The following is a 20,511-nucleotide window of genomic DNA, read 5'->3' as shown; positions in this document are numbered from 1 at the left end:
CTCTGCAGATCGGGAAACTGAATGCATTCTCAGAATGGTGAAAATTTTCACTTTCAAATTCCAAAAATTATGCATTTTTGGCATTTGATGAATTTCAATAACTGTTATGATGATAATTATGATGAAATTCTTATCATGACAGTTATGCCATGGATGGTGAGATGTTTTGTTGGAGAAAGATTTACTAACCTACTTTATTATCACCTGTTTTCTGTGACATGGATCAGGGTAACCAGGCCCTGAGGCAGTATTTCCCAACTCCAGTTCTCAGGGACCCCTAACAGTGCATGTTTACAGATCTCCTCATTATCACATTTGATTCAATTAGGACCAAATGTGGATCTTTTAAAATGTGTCAGCCAGTAATGAATACACCTGTGCACCCGTTAGGGAATCTGGAAAGCATGCACTGTTAGGGGCCTTTGAGGACTGATTTTGGGAGACACTGTATCCTAACTAAATTATGCAAAGGACATCACAGCTCTACCTGCATATTATACATTGTTTGGAAGCATCTTCGAAAATTTGCTTCTCAGCATATCAATATTTTATTTTAAAAAAAGGATATTTTCATCCCTCAACTACTCAAATGAATGTACGGAAAAGGTCACTTAATCCCACCGGAACAAGGGAAAAGTAAATACTGTAGGTGGGAAGAAAGTCTTGCATTTTCAGCACACATTTTCTCAGTTCTAGCACAGAGATGAAAGGAGCAGTTTGGAAAGTATAGTGAACACTAAAAGGTTAATGAAGAAAAGCCCCACTTCTTTCTTCTCTCTCTTCACCATCCCATTTCTCCCTCCCTCCCCTTACCCTTCACGTGTGTGACTGGTTCTGTGGTTTCCTCCCCATTGACAGGCAGCCGCCTCATAAACCCCCAGCCCTCAGCACTGTCATCTGAAGTCTGCTTCTCACGCAGACTGAGTATGGGGACAAGTCTGCACTCTCAAGCACAGAGATTTCTTTATTCCACAGCTTTTCCCATCTAATGCTTTTCATATTGGCTGCAACTATAGTGGAAGAGATCACTTCTGTGAAGCACTGATTTTTTTAGGATTGCATTTTTTTTTTACATTTTTTCAACCAACATCCTAATAACACATATACTTTATGTCACCTGGGTTATCACTGCACAATCCTTTTTTCTTCAAATCCACTTTCTTTTATGAATACAAGGATCACTCTGGATTTGAATCAGAGAGAGAACAAGTTTTTACCTTCCATTCACTAGTGGATACCTTGTGTCCTGAGCACCAAGGCTTACTAGCCAGCATCCTTAGATGATGTCGGGGCCAGAAAGGAGGGGGGTGCTCCTGCTCAGCTGCTTTCTTATAGTCTTTGGATATTCAGCGGCACAGCAGTTCTTCAACTCCGAGTCCAGGCATGGAACGCAGGATGCAAAGGACGGAACCAATGGGGGTGTTGTGAGCAGGACCCGCAGGAGAGGATCACAGTATGCCCTGCACGGGTAGGTTATAAGCCTATAAGTGATGTTTTCTTTCTATAGCTACCTGACATTCACAGCGTCATTTGCAATAACTGAGATTGTGTTTGCTGCAATGCTAAAAGGAGTAAAAACAAATAAAAAAATTTTTTCCCACTCTATGACACTGTGACACAATAACTCTGTGCATATCATGCTGCCAGTGCTGCACTGTATTACACACACCTTACTTTTCTACGCTCCATGTGAAACCCTACACCAGTACTGTTTGGAGACGTAACAGCACATGTTGTAATGTATAACAAAGCATTTTTTATATAGCTTTCCTTTAATTCACCATTCTGTGGCAACCACAAGCCCTGATCATCTGCAGATTCAGCAGTCCTGTAGCTAACTGGCTGGAGAGGATGTAGAAACACAGACTGGCAAACTGCAAGTGGATTTGAAAAACTGCTGTTCTAAAATAAAGGTCTCTCCCTTGAATGTCTGTAATACCCCTTTCACATCGCACTAAAAACCCGGTATCGACACGGCATATTGCCGTGTCGAAACGGGTCAGTGTGCGATGTGAAAGGTCCTTTTCAGAATTAGCGGGTCACCTTACCCCGTAATTCAACCCGGTAAAAAAGAAGGGTTATTACCGGGTTGATTACCGGGTCAGGCGCAGTGTGAATGGGAGCCGTTCCGATGCGACACGGCTCCCATTAACAGCATGGTAGATGCTAGAATCAAGTGGGCTAAGGGACCTTTTCCGTCTGGGGGAGGAGTCACAACACAAGGGGGAGGAGCAAGGCCAGCGGGATAGTTCCTCTACTATCCACGCCACCAACTATTACCTTTAGTAATCAGGTGGCGAGCGAAGCGAGCCACCGAGCCCGAAGCATGGTGAGCGAAGCGAGCCCACGAGGGTACTTTTCAGGTACCCTGTTCGCCCGTAGCTCCTCCCCCTGGTGATGTGTCTCCTCCCCTAGATACGTCAGAAGGTCCCTTCTCCCACTCCGAAATAGAATCAACCTTCACAGCATAGGCAGAGGCGGCGCAGGAGATGAGCTCATCTCCCGGCGCCGCCTCCACCCCCGCCCCTGCTGCTGCGCCCTCCGCTGCTATGGCAACCGACCCGGTATATTTCCGGGTCGGAAAGCCAGCAACGGAGCGCAAATGCCGGATCCCACCCGGTAAGTACACGTTTCTCTTACCGGGTAGGATCCGGCATACTGTATCACTGTATTACTGTATCAGCATAAGAAGGGTTTACAATACAGTGATACCAGTTTGTACAGCATCCTCGTGTATCTCCACTGACTCTATTGTATGCAACAGTTAAAAACACTTTTTGTATACATAATTGAGTTACTAACTAGCTAACATAATGCATATAATAAACAGGGATTGTTTAGAGATCTGGAGGCCAGACAGCCATGTACAATATGTGCAAGCCAAGTGCGGTTCACAGACATACCCACTCACTCTTGGGTAAATTTAACCCTATTGCAGGTACTTTTTTACCCACTTTCAATTTGAGCTATGTCTGGGCTGTTCCCACAGATGGCTAACTTGGGAAGAAGACCACTTTATTTAGCTAGTCTGTATTAATAAATAGATTTGTTCCCTTGTATAAATGCTCAGTATACCGCAGCCCTGATACAGTTGAATGCAACTCGGCCACACATACTCCCGTCCTACTCTGGGTACACTTAAAAACCACATATATTTGCCTGGATGCAGAGTTGTAAGCATCCTTGTGGCCTGATCATCCACTATCCGTATGTTTAGTTTCATATCGATCATCATTATCATCATCAGGGTGGACTTTTACCAGACAATACTTGCAGCAAAAGATGCACCTAGAAAATGCTTACTTACTATTCTGTACAACTACGCCTTAGCAGCAGATGAGTCAAAATGCCCTCACTGTGCTTTACTGAATCCAGAGCATGCGCAATGTGAAATTAGGATACACTCCACAGCCTGCATTAATCCCAGTATTGGTGATTTATAATGACATCATTTCAGTGTTCTATGAGAAATGTTGACACTATCTATTACACTTCTCTTATCCCTCCTTCTTAAATTGCCCTTAATGGGCTGGTGTTCTATAGATCCCTTGTCAGCATGTGCTATCGAGCGTAATGTATCCTAAGTGTAAGTGAACCTAAATTAGTGTTCGTTTTAGTCAAATGTAAATTGATAAGTCTGTTTGAACCTGTAAGGCAGTCATTACATTCATTATCTGAACACTAGGGGGTTCCTGCATCCTCTAATTACTATATTATAGCCTTCAGTAATTTCCCAGCTCAGAGTATTGGAAATGTGAAGGGTTATTTGTGTTTTATGAATGAACCTGACCAGGCCTTTGCTTACTTTGGAAATCTTGCAGGATTTTTACTGTTAAAGTAAACAGAGATCTGGCCAGCAGGAGATAAATATGTAACAAATGCTAAATATCCAGCAAATGCTTTTCTTGTTTGGCTCATTTTTGTTTCAGAAAACAGGTTCATATTTACTACATTTGATGTCACACATATTTGTCCCTAGTCTATACATAAAATCATTTTGACACTTGTGTAAATTATTGTTTCTTCATTTGTACTTATTACAATTATGACCTCTTTCTTAGTACAGGTTGAGTATCCCATATCCACATATTCCGAAATACGTAATATTTTCCGAAATACGGACTTTTTTGAGTGAGAGTGAGATAGTGAAACCTTTGTTTTCTGATGGCTCAATGTACACAAACTTTGTTTAATACACAAAGTTATTAATAATACTGTATTAAATGACCTTCAGGCTGTGTATATAAGGTGTATATGAAACATAAATGAATTGTGTGAATGTAGACACACTTTGTTTAATGCAAAAAGTTATAAAAAATATTGGCTACAATGACCTTCAGGCTGTGTGTATAAGGTGTATATGTAACATAAATGCATTCTGTGCTTAGACTTGGGTCCCATCACCATGATATCTCATTATGGTATGCAATTATTCCAAAATACGGAAAAATCCCATATCCAAAATACCTCTGGTCCCAAGCATTTTGAATAAGGGATACTCAACCTGTAGTAAAAATAAAGCTTTTCATGTATTGTGATTAACGCTCACCAAAAAAATTGATTGCTTACAGTATTAAAAAAAAATCATGAATTACTCATTCAGTCAGTCAATCAATCAATCAATCAATCAATCCAATCAATCCAATCAATCAATGCCCAACATATATATATATTAATGGTAATTGTGGTACTTACTGATAATATACTTAAAGTATATAATATCTCTAATAAAAAATATAAACTATTTATATTTACTTATATTTATTTTATGCTTCCAAAAGTTCTTAGAAAAAAACATAAACAAAATACACTAAAGTACACCCTTTGCTGTGAAACAGTGAATCAGCCATTTTGGAGGCTGCACTGTTAGCTCTGTAAAGTCGCTAGATACTAGTGACATCACTGAGGCATAAGGCAGCCATAGGTTGTCCTAATATTCATGGGAATTCACTGAGATCTAATGCCTTCTCCCCTCCTGTGATATCATTGGTTGCCAGTGAACTGACAGAGCTGAGCTCTCATGATTAGTGGGTCAGCATGAAGCATCACTCCCTCCACTGTGTGGGGAGGTTGTATATAATTATATCCGATTACTGCCAGGCTTTCCATAATAACTTTAAATCATTTTAGTCCCCAATGAAACAGCACCCCTGGTGGCCATATTGTTATAAGAATGAAAATATTATTCCTAGCTCCATCAAGCAAAACATTTTAGACAACCCACGCTTCTAAGCAGATTTTTCATTTACATAAACAAATGATATATATATATATATATATATATATATATATATGGGTGTAGTACGGTATGCCGGCGCTCGGGCTCCCGGCAACCAGCATACCGGCGCCGGGAGCCCGACCGCCGGCATACCGGCAGCGTGGCGAGCGCTAAGGAGCCCCTTGCGGGCTCACTGCGCTCGCCACGCTGCGGACACGGTGGCGCGCTACGCGCGCCACACTATTTTTTTCTCCCTCCAGGGGGGTTGTGGACCCCCACGAGGGAGAATAGCTGTCGGTATGCCGGATGTCGGGATTCCGGCGCCGGTATAATGTGCGCCGGGATCCCGACATTCGGCATACTGAAGACCACCCTATATATATATATATATATATATATATATACATATATGCATGCACACACAACATACAAACACATTTTTGTGTATGTAAGTTTGTATTTATATAACTAATACAAGTGTTGTTGTTGCTGTTGTTGTTGTTGTTGTTATTATTATTATTATTATTATTATTATTATTATCATTCTTATTATTATCATTATTTTCAAAAGGCCAAACGTCTGTGGATCTAGATTTCATTCATACTGTTGCCCTGGGTGGAAAACACTCCCTGCAGGAAACCAATGCATTGTCCGTAAGTGTATACTTTTTTTCTGGTAATGGAAGCTTATATATTTCTAGGAAATAATGGCGTCATTTATTGTGTGTAGAAATGAAGTTTAATTTCCCTATTAGACAAAGACATAATGGTCTATTTATAAAAAGTTAAAAACAGCTTTTCTCCAGCACATTAGTTGGAGGAAGCAAGATATACTGTAATGCTGCTTTGTGTCTAGTATAGAGAAAAGTGCACAGATTTTTCAGATTTCGTTCATAAGCAGCAATGCACATGTGGTATTTATAGAGGGGCTTTTATTGAAAATATTTTCTCTCAATGTATTTCTACTTGTATTACAATTCAGAATTAGCTTACACTGTAAATAAATAGGTGATGTGAATATATTTCAAATATCTCCAATAACACAGGTATGCACAGTTGGAGTCATTGAAATGTTGGCACGCTGATTTCAAATATGATCACCAAATTACTCTATCACACAAGGTTTTTTTCAACAATGTGAATGTGAAAATATGGGGAAATAGCAACAGTAATACATGTACATATGGTGTAATGGTTAGCATTACTGCCTCATAGCACTGAGGTCATGGGTTAGATTCCCACCATGGTCCTAACTGTGTGGAGTTTGTATATTCTCCCTGTACTTTACTACTATTACCTCTCTTTGGGCAGAATACACCAGGGTAGGAAGATCACCTCATGCAGACATCTTGCTAGTTTCAATGCATGTATAATAATAAAAATAATAGACCCCCTACTGCAAACTAAAGAGGAGATAGTACAAGACCGTCTGGAGTTTTATAACCTGTACAAAAACACTCATTCTGCACCCTTCTGTTTTTCCATCGTCCTGGAACTCTCCAATGGCTCCTTATAGACATATATACAGTAGGGGTGCATGGAGTTTTCCTGTATGTTGGTGTGGAGCGCCTTACAAATCTCTTTCCACCAGATCCATCTTTTTCACTGGCATAATATATTTTACAAAGGGCCTGATTTAGAGATGGATGTACTGTAGAACACATCGGGAATGCTGACTCCACCCACCTCCAGCCTGTCAAACACCAGCAGCCTGTCAAACCATGCTGCTACTGTAACTCGAACCAAAAATGCATCAATATTTCAGGTTTTTTTTGTATCATCGATGTACATTGTTTCACACCAGGGGGTCTATTTTGGAGAGAAATAAAGTGGACGGAGATAAAGTACCAGACAATCATCTCCTAACTGCCATGTTACAGGCTGTGTTTGAAAAATTACAGGGGTTGGTTTGTACTTGATCTCCATCCACTTGTCTTTATTTCTCTCTCCATGGCTTAAGTAAATAGACCCCTATGAAAGGTAGAAAAGGGGTGTGCAAGTTTACTTCAAGTACAACATATATCAGGAGCGTAGCCAGAACTTTGTGGGCCCCATAGCAACATTTTGAAGGGACCCCCGTCTAGTGCCAGATTAAGGTTCACATGGGCCTGGAGCTGAAATCTATGAAGGGCCTATTGTGTGCTGTGACAGTGGATGTGACCAGCATGGCAGGGGTGTGAGGGTGTGGTCTGCACAGTGGCCGCTGCATCCAGGACACAGCAGTCAGCATTTCCTTTCTTTATCTTTATCTACCTACCCCACAGACTCCTGTGTAACTAGCCAGCTGCTGTGAGTGACTATGGTGCAGCGCCTATGATACACAGCGCTCTTTCCCAGGCACAGGCAGAGACATCGGTCACCCGCAGGTATTAAAAACCTAATTCTAGATGCAGTTAGGGAAACGTACTTACCAGCTACCACTCTAAGTGTGTGGTCTGCAACTTAAAACTGATATAAGTATGTTTACCCTATTTTAACCAAAACCAACGTATTGAGTATTCATTTTGCTGAAAGTATAGGTTGAGGACCATAATATTCAGTTAATGAATGGAACCCACCTCTTACAACCGGAACCAAAAACAAATTACTAAAGGTGCAAAAAAAAAATCAATTTATTCAATCATATATAATGTATAATATCACCATATACAGTATATACAACAATTTAATACATTTTATATAGCAGAAACATACAGTATACAAACACATTTTAGGTATATATTGGGGCAGCACAGATGGTGTAATGATTAGCATTACTGCCTCACAGTACTAAGGTCATGGGTTTGATTCCGACCATGGCCCTGTGTGGAGTTTGTATATTCTCCCGGTGCTTACGTGGGATTCCTCCCACTATCCAAAAAGGATTGGCTGCATTTGAACACGATGGTGGGGGCGGCACAACATGGCATGGAGAATAAACCAAAAATTGTCAGTATATTGCGCAGGGGGAAGCTAGAGAAGCCTTCCACTGTGCTGCTGCAGTGCCATGTGCAGTGACGTCTAAACGGCAGTGTAGGCCCTTCAGCAAAGCAATGCACTGGGGCCCCTAGCCATTATAAATATGGCACCCCTTGAAAAAGGAAAATGACAGACAGCCTGGCACAGAGAGGAGAATAGAAGAGTTGCTGGAGTAGACAACAAAAGGGCAGAGAGACTGGCACAGAGAGAAGGCCTGAGAAGTTGGTGCAAGCAGAAGAAAGGAGAGACTGTCGCAGACAGGAAAAAATGGGACAGAGAGACTGGAGCAGAGAGGAGAAGGGCAGGGAAGCTGTCACAGACAGAAGAAGGACAGAGAGGCTAGAAGACAAGAGAAGTGCAGACAGGCTGCTTTAGCTCCAAATTTATATTTTTTTAACTACTGGGACAGCCCTTGCGACAAACGCTGTCCCGGTGAGGAGATTTCATATAACTTTCACATGTGCTAAAACTATTTGCATGGTTTGCACATGTGTCGATCAGCATCTGTGACATCAGACCTATGAAGATGGGAGAAACAGCTGGGGGCTGCAGAGAAGAGGAAGCCACCCAAGGGAGTAGGAGTCTCGGAGAAGAAGAGAACGCCTCTTCACTGCTTTTCTTAGTTTCTGCATGTTAGAAAACACATAACGCCATCCAGAGATTGTGTAACGTTTCTCAAAAGAGATAAGCTCTTAGCTTCTCTCATCTATATAAATACTATTCCTGCACAGTACCCATTATTTCAAATGGGACTCCTGGAATGTGACAGGGCTGCTGGAATGTGTGAGGAGAAATGGAAAGGTGGAGACATTTGTGATTTCACCACAATTTTCATGTAACGAAATACATAGAAAACAAAAGTATGGCCTTTACCAGATAAAATGCTGGAGACAAGCCATATTTTTGTTTACTAAATGGACCCCAAAAGCTAGTGTTATACAAGGAGGAAGACCACGATATGGGCATCTTGTACATTGCAAAGGGAGTACAAAAACCCCTTTAGCCATGCATTTCACTTTAAAGATAAAAAAATAATTACATATATTTTACATGTAGGTAATTAATTTAATCCAGATGCAGCCATAAACTCACCTCTCCTGTGCAGGGCCGGCGCCACCACTAGGCAGCTGCCTATGAGCGCTGGCCACTGGAGGGCGGCGCTGCACGCTACCGATGAAAGAGTGCTTAGTTTATTGCCCTAGCTCAGCTGAGCTTCACAGCTGACCAGAGATGCTGCACCTTCCTCCCCCCCTCCGCGATGATACCCTGCATATTCCCGGCGAACACCATGACAGCACTCTCCCGCATGTTACCAACCCTCTCTCCCGCAATTGCATCCCACCCGCACTCTTCTCGCGATTACATGCCGCCCGCTCGCGATTACATGCCGCCCGCCCACGATTACCCGCCTCGGCCGCGATTACATCCCGCCCCCCTCTCCCGCATGTTACCCACCTCCCTCCTCCCCATGCTGGTAGCGGCAGGAGTGAGCAGGCGACGGAGGGCGGAAACTGTTCGCGGTGGAGCACATCAAGGAGCCAGAGGTGTTGCAGAGCCGACAGTGTGTGAGGCCGCGATCTGCACATGTCTGCCTCCGCTGCTGCTGCCTCCCCGGCACTTCCAGGTCCCAGACTCCTTCTCAGCCTACAGGGGCCGTGACTGTTGAATACCTCCAGCCGGGTGAGTGGTGTGGAGGGGGTGGGGGTTGCAATTGTTAGTGTTACAGAATGTTACAGAGACTGGCTGTGTAACAGGGCCATTATGTCTGTTACGTGTATAAGGGCATTTTATTAATGTGGGGCATATGTCTAGTAGTGGATGGCTGAAACAACCACTGAGGTCTGGCCACAAGCAGAAGTAGCGGGTGCACCACAGGTAGCAGCAGTGCCTGCACAATAGCTTCATGTTGTATTCTCATAGATCCTTAGCTTGGTCTAGTTGTGAGTGGCACTGGGAATATCAGGGCAGCGCCACACTCACAACTAGACCAAGCTAAGGATCTATGAGAATACAACATGAAGCTATAACGGTGTGCTCTACCTGGTGCAATGTGTAAAAACGGTGTGCTCTACCTGGTGCAATGTGTATAACGGTGTGCTCTACCTGGTGCAATGTGTATAACGGTTTGCTCTACCTGGTGCAATGTGTATAACGGTGTGCTCTACCTTGTGCTATGTGTATAACGGTGTGCTCTACCTGGTGCTATGTGTATAACGGTGTGCTCTACCTGGTGCTATGTGTATAACGGTGTGCTCTACCTGGTGCTATGTGTATAACGGTGTGCTCTACCTGGTGCTATGTGTATAACGGTGTGCTCTACCTGGTGCTATGTGTATAACGGTGTGCTCTACCTGGTGCGGGTTCACTATGGTATGCCGGCGGTCGGGCTCCCGGCGACCAGCATACCGGCTTCGGGAGCCTGACCGCCGGCTTACCGACAGTGTGGTGAGTGCAAATGAGCCCCTTGCGGGCTCGGTGGCGCACTACGCGCGACACGCTATTTTATTCTCCCTCTAGGGGGGTCGTGGACCCCCACGAGGGAGAATAAGTGTCGGTATGCTAGCTGTCGGGATCCCGGCGCCGGTATACTGTGCGCCGGGATCCCGTCAGTCGGCATACTGAAGACCACCCCCTGGTGCAATGTGTATAACGGTGTGCTCTACCTGGTGCAATGTGTATAACGGTGTGCTCTACCTGGTGCAATGTGTATAACGGTGTGCTCTACCTGGTGCAATGTGTATAACGGTGTGCTCTACCTGGTGCAATGTGTATAATGGTGTGCTCTACCTGGTGCAATGTGTATAACGGTGTGCTCTACATGGTGTGTGCTCTACCTGGTTTCAATGTGTATGATGGGCTGGAGAATGGGTACTGGTGTGTGCTTTTGGTCGCTGGGGGGTTACGAGCAGGCTGAAGTTTTGCCTAGGGTGACGAGAAACCTTGCACCGGCCCTACTCCTGTGTCTCCTGAAAGCTGGGTGGGCTGCAGGCTGCCAGAATACTGCACTGCACTAACAACTGATATTCCTCACACACTGATAAGAGTGCCGTGCGAGTGCCGTGCTGTCCGAGCAGCAGCAGCAGCACTCCCCTTCTAGTCACTTCACAGCTTCTCTCCAGACTCCAACTTTCACTGTATTGGTGGGGAAGTGGGGGCATGCACATCATGTACAGGTGAGCCGAGTCCCATGATGACACAAATCCATGTGCGGCTAGGTCCAGAGTGATGAACAGACAGCTGCTTGCCTGGGCAGCTGTCCTCAAATTGCGGAGAAGGGGGAAGGTGACCAGCGCAACAGAGACCGTTAGTAATTTGTAACGATGTGCCATGTATTCCTGGGTGCAGGGTCCTCTTAAACGCTCTGTGCCCTGCTTTGGCGCCCCCTGTCCTGGATCTGGCGCGGCTCTGTCCAGTCCAGCGCGGGGAATTGGGTTATTGGCCAAGGGCCCTTTAAGAGTCCTTGCCGGGTCTAGTTTAACTGGTGGTGACTGGGGGTTGTCGGGCTACCCTTTTCTCAGTGTCCAGGAACTCGGAACAGCCTCAGGCACACAGGGTACAGGCTGTAGCAGGAAATACGTTTTTCCTGTCTACAGCAGCACAGCAGATGCTGTGGACCTATTTTAATGGGGGGGCCTGGAGCTGCAGCTCCACCCGCCCCATTGTTAATCCGGCTCTGCCCCATCCCATTGCTTCTAGACAGGGCCGAAACTAGGATTTTCGTCACCCAGGGCAAGGCAGTAATTTGGCGCCCCCCACAAAAAAACAAAAAAAACAAACCCTATCAGACTAACATAATCAGATTATCAAACATTTTGAAAAAAGGGGATACTACTGGACAATATTCTGCTATGTGCCTCAAATGCCCTATGCATCACATGAACCTCCAGCATGTTCAACTACATGCTCCTCTGTGTGTCCTCATACATTGCACTATGGGGATCATTCAGAGTTGATCTCTCACTAGCTGTTTTTTGCAGTCCTGCTATCACATAGTCGCCGCCCACAGGGGAGTGTATTTTAGCTGTGCAAGTGTGCAATTGCATGTGCAGCCGAGCTGTACTAAAAACATTTGAGCAGTTTCTGAGTAGCCCAGGACTTACTCAGCCGCTGCGATCACTTCAACCTGTCCAGGGCTGTAATTGACATCAGACAGCCGCCCTGCAAACGCATGGTTACGCCTGCGTTTCTCCAAACACTCCCAGAAAAGGGTCAGTTGCCACCCACAAACCCCTTCTTCCTGTCAATCACCTTGCGATCGGGCGTGCAAAAGGATTCTTCACACAAACCCATCGCAGAGCAACGAACCGCTTTGTACCCCTGTGACGCGCCTGTGCATTGTGGTGCATACGCATGCGCAGTTCTGACCTGATTGTAGCGCTGCAAAAAACATCAGGTCTGAAAGACCCCTTATATCATAACACTTTATCACTGCACTACATGCCCCTATCCACTGCACTACATCACTATACTACATCCCCTATACGCTGCAAACAACATCAGGTCTGAAAGACCCCCTATATCATAACACTTTATCACTACACTACATACTTTTGCCCGGGGCGCCGCCTTCCGGAGGGCGCAGGGCGCCATCCGGAGGGCGGCGCACCAGGGCAAGATCCGCTGCTGCTGTGTGCCCCCCGCTGCACGCTTGCTGCCGCTGGCCGCTGCCGCTGTGAAGGGAAACTAGACGCGTACGTGTCTAGTTTCCCTTCGCGGAGAGGTCCTTTACTGTGCGGTGCGCGATGACGTCATCGCACATCATTTCAGTCTGTACAGGGGGCGTAAATGACCATGCCCCCTGTACAAAGCCACGCCCCCTATTGCCGCCCGGGGCGCTCAGAGCGCCAGAACCGGCCCTGTATAGCTTGCATGGTGCACCGCACGCTAGTTGCAGCACTGCATGGCAAAGAAGACAGTTTAAGACAGTAGCCGACATAGGAGAGATCCCAGGTACTGGAGCTCACTCGCACAGTGTCGGAGCCAGCTGCGGGCAGACAGGTAGGTCAGATACATTGCCCTTGGAGCTGTCTGCTGTCTCAATGGAGCAGCACAGAACTGATGGTAAAAAAAAACCCCACAAACAAACCCGGCTCCTCTGTAACTCCTTGGCGCCCCCTCAAATCCTGCACCCGGGGCGCATGCTCACTTAGCCCCCCCTAGTTACGGCCCTGTTCTAGAGAGACACTTCTCTGCAGCAGTTGTTAATTTTATGCCCTTTAATAGTGCCCTAGTTCATTTTCTAAACCATAGTATTATTATTATTATTTATAATAATATAATATATATATTATATATAATAATATAATAATATAATATATCAGTTACTTAGAAAGCGCACACATATTCCGCAGCGCTTTACAGAGTAGAGTCTTATTTAATGTTATGCCCCATAGTAGTGCCCTAGTTTCTTTTATGTATCGCAGTAATGATTAAGTTCACCCTATGTCACATTTCAGAGCTGCCAGTACACATTATGCCACACAGTATCCCCAATTTACATTATGATATATAGTGCTCCCTGTTCATATTGTGCTTCATTACAGTGCCCCGGTTCATATTATACTGTATAACATTAAAATGCCCTCCAGTTCATTTTATACCACACTACAATGAGCAGGTCCAATGGCATACCTAGATATATTGCAGGTCCCAAGGAAACAGTTTGAAAGGACCCCTACGTACCACCCATGGCAAAAATGGATACAACACATGTAACTTTGACAGGGAATGTGGGCCCCTCTCAGCTCTGGACCCCATAGCAGCTGCACCTACACCATTGACATATATAGACATAGTTGTATGCACATATACACGTCTTGAGCTGTGTACACACTTAGCGATATATCGGGTGTTCAAACGAATGCTCAATATATTGTGAGCCCATTGGTAGGTGTGTACCCCGATATGTCTGTGTACGATGTCATTCACAGACATATCACACCGGCTGTGCAGCACAGCCAATGGCTGATAAATCGGCAGATATATTGGAGTTTCTGATTGTGTATACGCGGGTGTTTTACACTTGCTGCAGGCACTGCCGGTGACTAATATCTTAACTGGGTTGGCACAATTAAATGCCTGCCCAGTTGTAACATTAGGCAAGACACATCGAGAGGACAATAGGTAAGTGTATGTGAACTTACCAATTATCAGATTATTAAGAACCCATGGGGCCCTAGCCAAGGTACCAGTTTCAGCCATGCAGTCCAAATTCATATAGGGTAGCCACACCAACTGTAGCCACACCAACTGCTAGTGAGTCCCGGCCAGCAATGTTTGGCAGCATCTAGAGTAGCAGTTGGTGTGGATCCCCTATTTTAATTTTGGACTGCACTGCAGGTCCATATCTGGAGCCACCACTGCTGTAGACCAAAACCTGGAGAGCCCTGCCACCCTGCAACCCGTTTAATGGAACTGTTTGATGGAAGCAACTGCAGAAGCCTCACCTGGGCTTGAGCCCAGATTCCATATATATATATATGTGTGGAACAATAGAGGATAGCGCCTAAGTACACCCGGTAGGACACTTAAATAAGTAAAATTATCTAAATTATTAAGTATCCTTTTTAGTAGAATATAACACACCTCATATGTGAATGAGTGGCAGCTCTCACACAGTATAAGAATAAAGATTAAAAAATGAAGTAAATAAGAGCGCCTAATAGTGTTAATGTGGAAATTTATATATAAAAGATAACTTAGCTCATTAAAACTTTCCGCCTGATGATTCTCAGAAGTAAAACATATAAAAGAGAGATAAAAACAACATAGTGTGTACTGTTTTCAAACATTTTTCAAAGATACAAGCATTAGGAACTTTGCTGGTTCCAATAATTTGATGTAGTTGTAACAGTGAAACAGTAACAATTTATTAAACAACAATCCTGTCACAACCACAGGTGGCAGGTAAAAACAATTAAAAAACAGCTCGTCTGATCATAAATGTAGGTAGCGCACGTACAGAATTAAATATTATAAACAGCTTATCTGTCCGCATATGGAAAAACCATAGATAAAAGGAGTATTCAGGCAGATTCTCTATCTGTAATAGCAGGTATCAAACGTACAGGATTGAAATTAAAAAACAGCTTATCTGTCCGCAAATGGGAAGTCCAAGGGGTAAGCATCAAGTCCCTGTCCCAACGCGTTTCGTCCTAGCATGAGGACTTCATCAAGGGGATAACTGATATGGATATTACAGGATATTTATACCATAGTGGGTAATCACATGTGGGCATGCTAATATGACATCACTTCCTGTCAATGGAAACAGGTATGTTTAAATAGGCAGATAACCATCCTATATCTGCCAATATACTGGAGTATAATATAGAATCAATAAGTAAATTGACTAGTTAGACAATGCATAGCAGAAATATATTGAAAGGTAGAGAAAGATAAAAAAAAAGACAAAAAAACGCTGTGGAACGCACGCAGCGTCACTTCCGCCTAGTTGGAACGCATTACGTCACTTCCCCCCATAGCGGTCCGCTTATTAATGGAACGTGTACAAAACGACAAAGGAGACATTCTTTTTTAAAAAACATTTCACAGAAACATATAGTCACAGTATTAGTGCGTCTCTGGTTGCACCAAAGTCACACAACAAAGTCAGTGGATCACGGCTGCATCGAGCGCCGATATAGCGGAACGTTATTTCCGGCTATCGGCGGTGGAACGCACAGTGAAACGCATACTCTTCTTTTTTACTTATTTTACTTATTTAAGTGTCCTACCGGGTGTACTTAGGCGCTATCCTCTATTGTTCCACAAACTACTATTTATTACTGTTTAGCTGCCAGTCACCTTTAGACACTTCTAAATATGTTCAGACACAGAGGACTGGATAAAAGAAATGACCTATGTCAAAGAATTTTCAATGAAGAAAACCAACCAGCCCAACAAACTGCTCCAAAAACTGATGATCTGGATGAACTGTTCTGGGAAACAGAGAGATTATTAACAAAAGAAATCAAGGCCTGGTGGGAAATTAAAGGACTCGAACATTACATTACAGCAAATAGGGTCCCGAGAGGACTTCGAATCCAAAAAAACCCCACATTTGGTATTGAAGACCCAGGTTTCATCTCCAGCTGGGATAAAATTTTACATGAGTGCTCTACCAATTTGATGAAATTGATTATTTCGGAAAAAACCAAGACACTTCAGAAATTAAAAGAAGAACTTGCGTTGAAAGAAACCATATTGTCACCCCATAAAGATAAAGAGATATTCAAGGCCAACGATCTGACCCTCACCAGGAAACTAGAAAGGATTGAAGAAGAAGTCATTAAAGGGAAAGAAAAAAGTTCCAACGGGATAAACAGGACTATCTTAACAATAGAGTTAAAAACTGGAGTAGATTCAATACGAATAGAATGGATAAAATTCCGGTATATCAAGATCCTAAGAATCGAAGTTGGAAAAATACCCCTCGTGGACAGAGAACAAGACAAAACTTTGGAATACAAAGAACATATACACCACAGCAAGGAAGATTCGCTATGAACAATAGATTCTCAGCACTGCAGAGACAGGATTCAAATAGTGATTCGGATTTTTTATCTCCCGACCCGTACACAGCCAGCTCACAACCTCAAAGGAAAACATTTTTCCGGGAAAGATTCAAGAAATTATCACCAACAAAAAGAATCCTCCAAGAAGAAGAGGAACTCGTGGCGGAAGGCGGCAAAACCGCAAAAAGGAGATATCAACCATCATAGAAGACACCCAAAATGGGATTTTTAATCTTTCAAAACACAAATTAAGTAAATCTGAAATCACGTTACTGAATAAAGGACTTAAATTCGCACCATCAAATCAAATGAATAAATGTAATACTTTTATAGATCTCAATAAATTCACCAGAAACCTCACACTCAAGAGACACTTCGCTAAAAAGGAGACAGACGTCAACCCTACTCTCGAATCCAAATCGGGCCTAAAAAGAAAATCAAAATATTATCCTTTGGAGTAAAAAGGACATCACATCACTGTATTCCATGATTTAGTGAAAAAAGACCTATGTGAACAAGATCTAACACCCATTAAGCAGAACAACCTTAAGAATCATGAAAAACAGGCTTTGAAAAACCTTAAGAGTAATTCTGAGATTGTTATCAAACAAGCCAATAAGGGAGGTGGTGTCGTTATCCTGGACAGATCAGCCTATGAAAAAGAAGCTACACACCTTCTGAGCGACACCAACTCCTACAAAAAGTTACAACAAGATCCCACTCAACAATTTACAGATGATCTGAAAACCCTGTTGGTACACTATTTACACTGCCACGTTCTGGATAAAGACGAATTCCAGTTTCTCATGAACATATCGCCAATAATCCCAATATTTTATTTTTTGCCAAAAATCCATAAAAACTTAACAAATCCACCAGGAAGACCAATTATTGCGGGCATTGATTCCTTGACATCCAATCTATCTAAATATATAGACTTCTTTCTAAAAAAATACGTCATGGAACTACCATCCTATCTAAAGGACACAAATAGTGTATTAGAAAACGTAAGAAACAAACCCTGGAAAGAAACATACCTATGGGTTACTATTGACGTTGAGAGTCTATATACATGTATCATTCATGAAACTGGAATTTCTGCATGCAAGAAGTATTTAGATAGAGACACCAGTTTAACCGAAACACACAAGAGAGCTGTTTGTGATTTTATCAGATTCATTCTGAGTCACAATTATTTCAAATTCAAGGAACATTTTTACCTACAAATATGCGGAACAGCTATGGGGACTATTTTTGCCCCTAGCTTCGCAAATCTTCTGATGGGCAGCTGGGAGGAAGAGAACATATATTCGAACAATCCGTTCACCAATCAATTGGTTGTGTATAAGAGGTACATCGACGATATACTTATTGTCTGGGATGGGTCAGAATCATCATTTCACAATTTTTTTCAGAAAATTTCTATTAACCAGTTCAATCTCAAATTCACCGAAAAGCATGACAAAGACAAGATTAAATTCTTGGATCTAGTACTCTCATCTAAAGAATCACAGATTACCACATGTAATTATATAAAAAAGGTTGACACAAACAGTTACCTGCACTATAGGAGTTGCCATCAAAAGAATTGGAAGCAAAACATCCCTTACTCACAGTTTCATAGAATACAAAGAAATTGCAGCCTAAAGGAAGACCAGGACCGCCAACTTCAATTATATGCCGATCGATTTAAGGAAAGGGAATATCCTGAAGAAACCATATCAAAAGCTCTTGAAAAAACAAAAGAAAACTTTCAACAGAAAAATTCAAAAGAAAAAAATCGGGATCAATCACGATACTCCATCCCTTTCATTACAACTTACAGTTGCCACGAAGCCATTATCAGGCAGTCTTTAAATAGGCATTGGAGCATCCTTATGATGGACCCAGTCCTCAAAGACATTCTACCTCCTCGACCACAAATTGTATACAAGAAAACTAATAATCTCAAAGATCTTCTAGCTCCGAGCCTACTAAAATCTAACACAGTAAATCCAACAATGAAATGCCAGGGGAGTTATAAGTGTGGAAGTTGCATCATTTGTAAACTGGTTCACAGAAATCGGAAGACGTACTTCAATAATGACAATTCTCGTGAATATACGATCAAACAGTTCATCAATTGCAACTCCACCATGGTTATTTACCTCCTAGAATTTACCTGTGGCCTAAAATACGTTGGAAAGACTAAGAGGTGCCTGAAAATACGTATCCAAGAACATGTACGAAATATTAAAAATAAAGTCACGACACATGCCATTTACAGACATTTCCAGGAGAAACATAACTCTAACCCAAATGATCTCACCTTTAAAGGAATTGAAATTGTAAGCCTTGAAGAGCGGGGCGGTGACATTCTAAATAAACTGTCCAAAAGAGAAATGTTCTGGATATTTGAATTGAGAACACTGGCACCTTCAGGATTTAATGAAGGCTTCGAAATCGCACCTTTTTTATGAGTCTAAATTCTCTCAATACTCAAATCACCTTTTTCTGTCCTCCTGTATATTATGGATACACCACGCTATTAAAATGTAAAATATTGTTCACAACTTTTATTGTTCACAAACTTTCATTGCACTAATATCGCTATGCACTTTATTACCATATCTCTTTTATTGAATTGTAGCTATAACGCTTTTTACACTTCTTATATAAAAACCGTCTTTATATACATATAGATTTTATATATAAATATACACTTTTTCATAAAACATGGCTGTGCGTTCCAGGACCTTATGAAATATCTACTATCAGATAGAATTACTAAGATGGCTGTGCGTTCCAGGCATTTGGAAGTATGGACTTAAATAAACAAGGAAATGACACCAGAAGCGTTTGCGTTCCATTGTGCATTCCACCGCCGCTAGCCGGAAGTGACGCCTCGCCAAATCGGCGCCCAGTGCAGTCTGGATCCTCCTATTCAACAGGAAGAGTATGCGTTTCACTGTGCGTTCCACCACCGATAGCCGGAAATAACGTTCCGCTATATCGGCGCTCGATGCAGCCGTGATCCACTGACTTTGTTGTGTGACTTTGGTGCAACCAGAGACGCACTAATACTGTGACTATATGTTTCTGTGAAATGTTTTTTAAAAAAGAATGTCTCCTTTGTCGTTTTGTACACGTTCCATTAATAAGCGGACCGCTATGGGGGGAAGTGACGTAATGCGTTCCAACTAGGCGGAAGTGACGCTGCGTGCGTTCCACAGCAGTTTTTTGTCTTTTTTTATCTTTCTCTACCTTTCAATATATTTCTGCTATGCATTGTCTAGCTAGTCAATTTACTTATTGATTCTATATTATACTCCAGTATATTGGCAGATATAGGATGGTTATCTGCCTATTTAAACATACCTGTTTCCATTGACAGGAAGTGATGTCATATTAGCATGCCCACATGTGCAATCCTGATGACAATGTACCCACATTGAATCGTTGATTCATTAACAAATCGTCTTCAGTGTCTTATTCTGACGGAGTGCCGCACCCTGGTCTATATGTAAGTGTAAGGATTTATTTCCACATATGTGAAGGCACCCGCAGCAGCTTTCATGGTTAATGGAGTGCCGAATACCCCTGTCTGTATATATATATATATATATATATATATGCCCAGCGATGCCTCCAGCCCCTGGGCTGCAGTGCCGACCACATAGTGCAGGGGGGAACCGCTTAGCACATATAAACATACATGTTCTGATGTATGTGATATATGTGCTGGCTGTTTCCCCTGGGGATCGGCAGCGATGTGTGTAGCAGGTGCCATGCGCCACCTGGGACTTAGCATAAGGCATCACACATCTTCTAAGCCCTACC

The 20,511-nt window shown here is 42.9% G+C and overlaps 1 protein-coding gene across 1 annotated transcript in view; it reads left to right on the top strand.

The window, feature by feature from the left end:
- The first annotated feature begins 914 nt into the window (after positions 1–914).
- FBN2 (fibrillin 2) overlaps positions 915–20,511 on the top strand; it is a 384,738-nt gene continuing 365,141 nt past the window's right edge. The window contains exons 1-2 of the mRNA XM_063964252.1: positions 915–1,468; positions 5,790–5,872. Of these exons, the coding sequence (XP_063820322.1) occupies positions 1,281–1,468; positions 5,790–5,872 (271 nt within the window). The 5' untranslated portion in view covers positions 915–1,280. The remainder of the gene's footprint in view (positions 1,469–5,789; positions 5,873–20,511) is intronic.

This window comes from Pseudophryne corroboree, chromosome 1 (assembly GCF_028390025.1).
Source record: "Pseudophryne corroboree isolate aPseCor3 chromosome 1, aPseCor3.hap2, whole genome shotgun sequence".
Taxonomy (NCBI): Eukaryota; Metazoa; Chordata; class Amphibia; order Anura; family Myobatrachidae; genus Pseudophryne; species Pseudophryne corroboree.
This window is presented reverse-complemented; position numbering and strand designations above follow the sequence as displayed.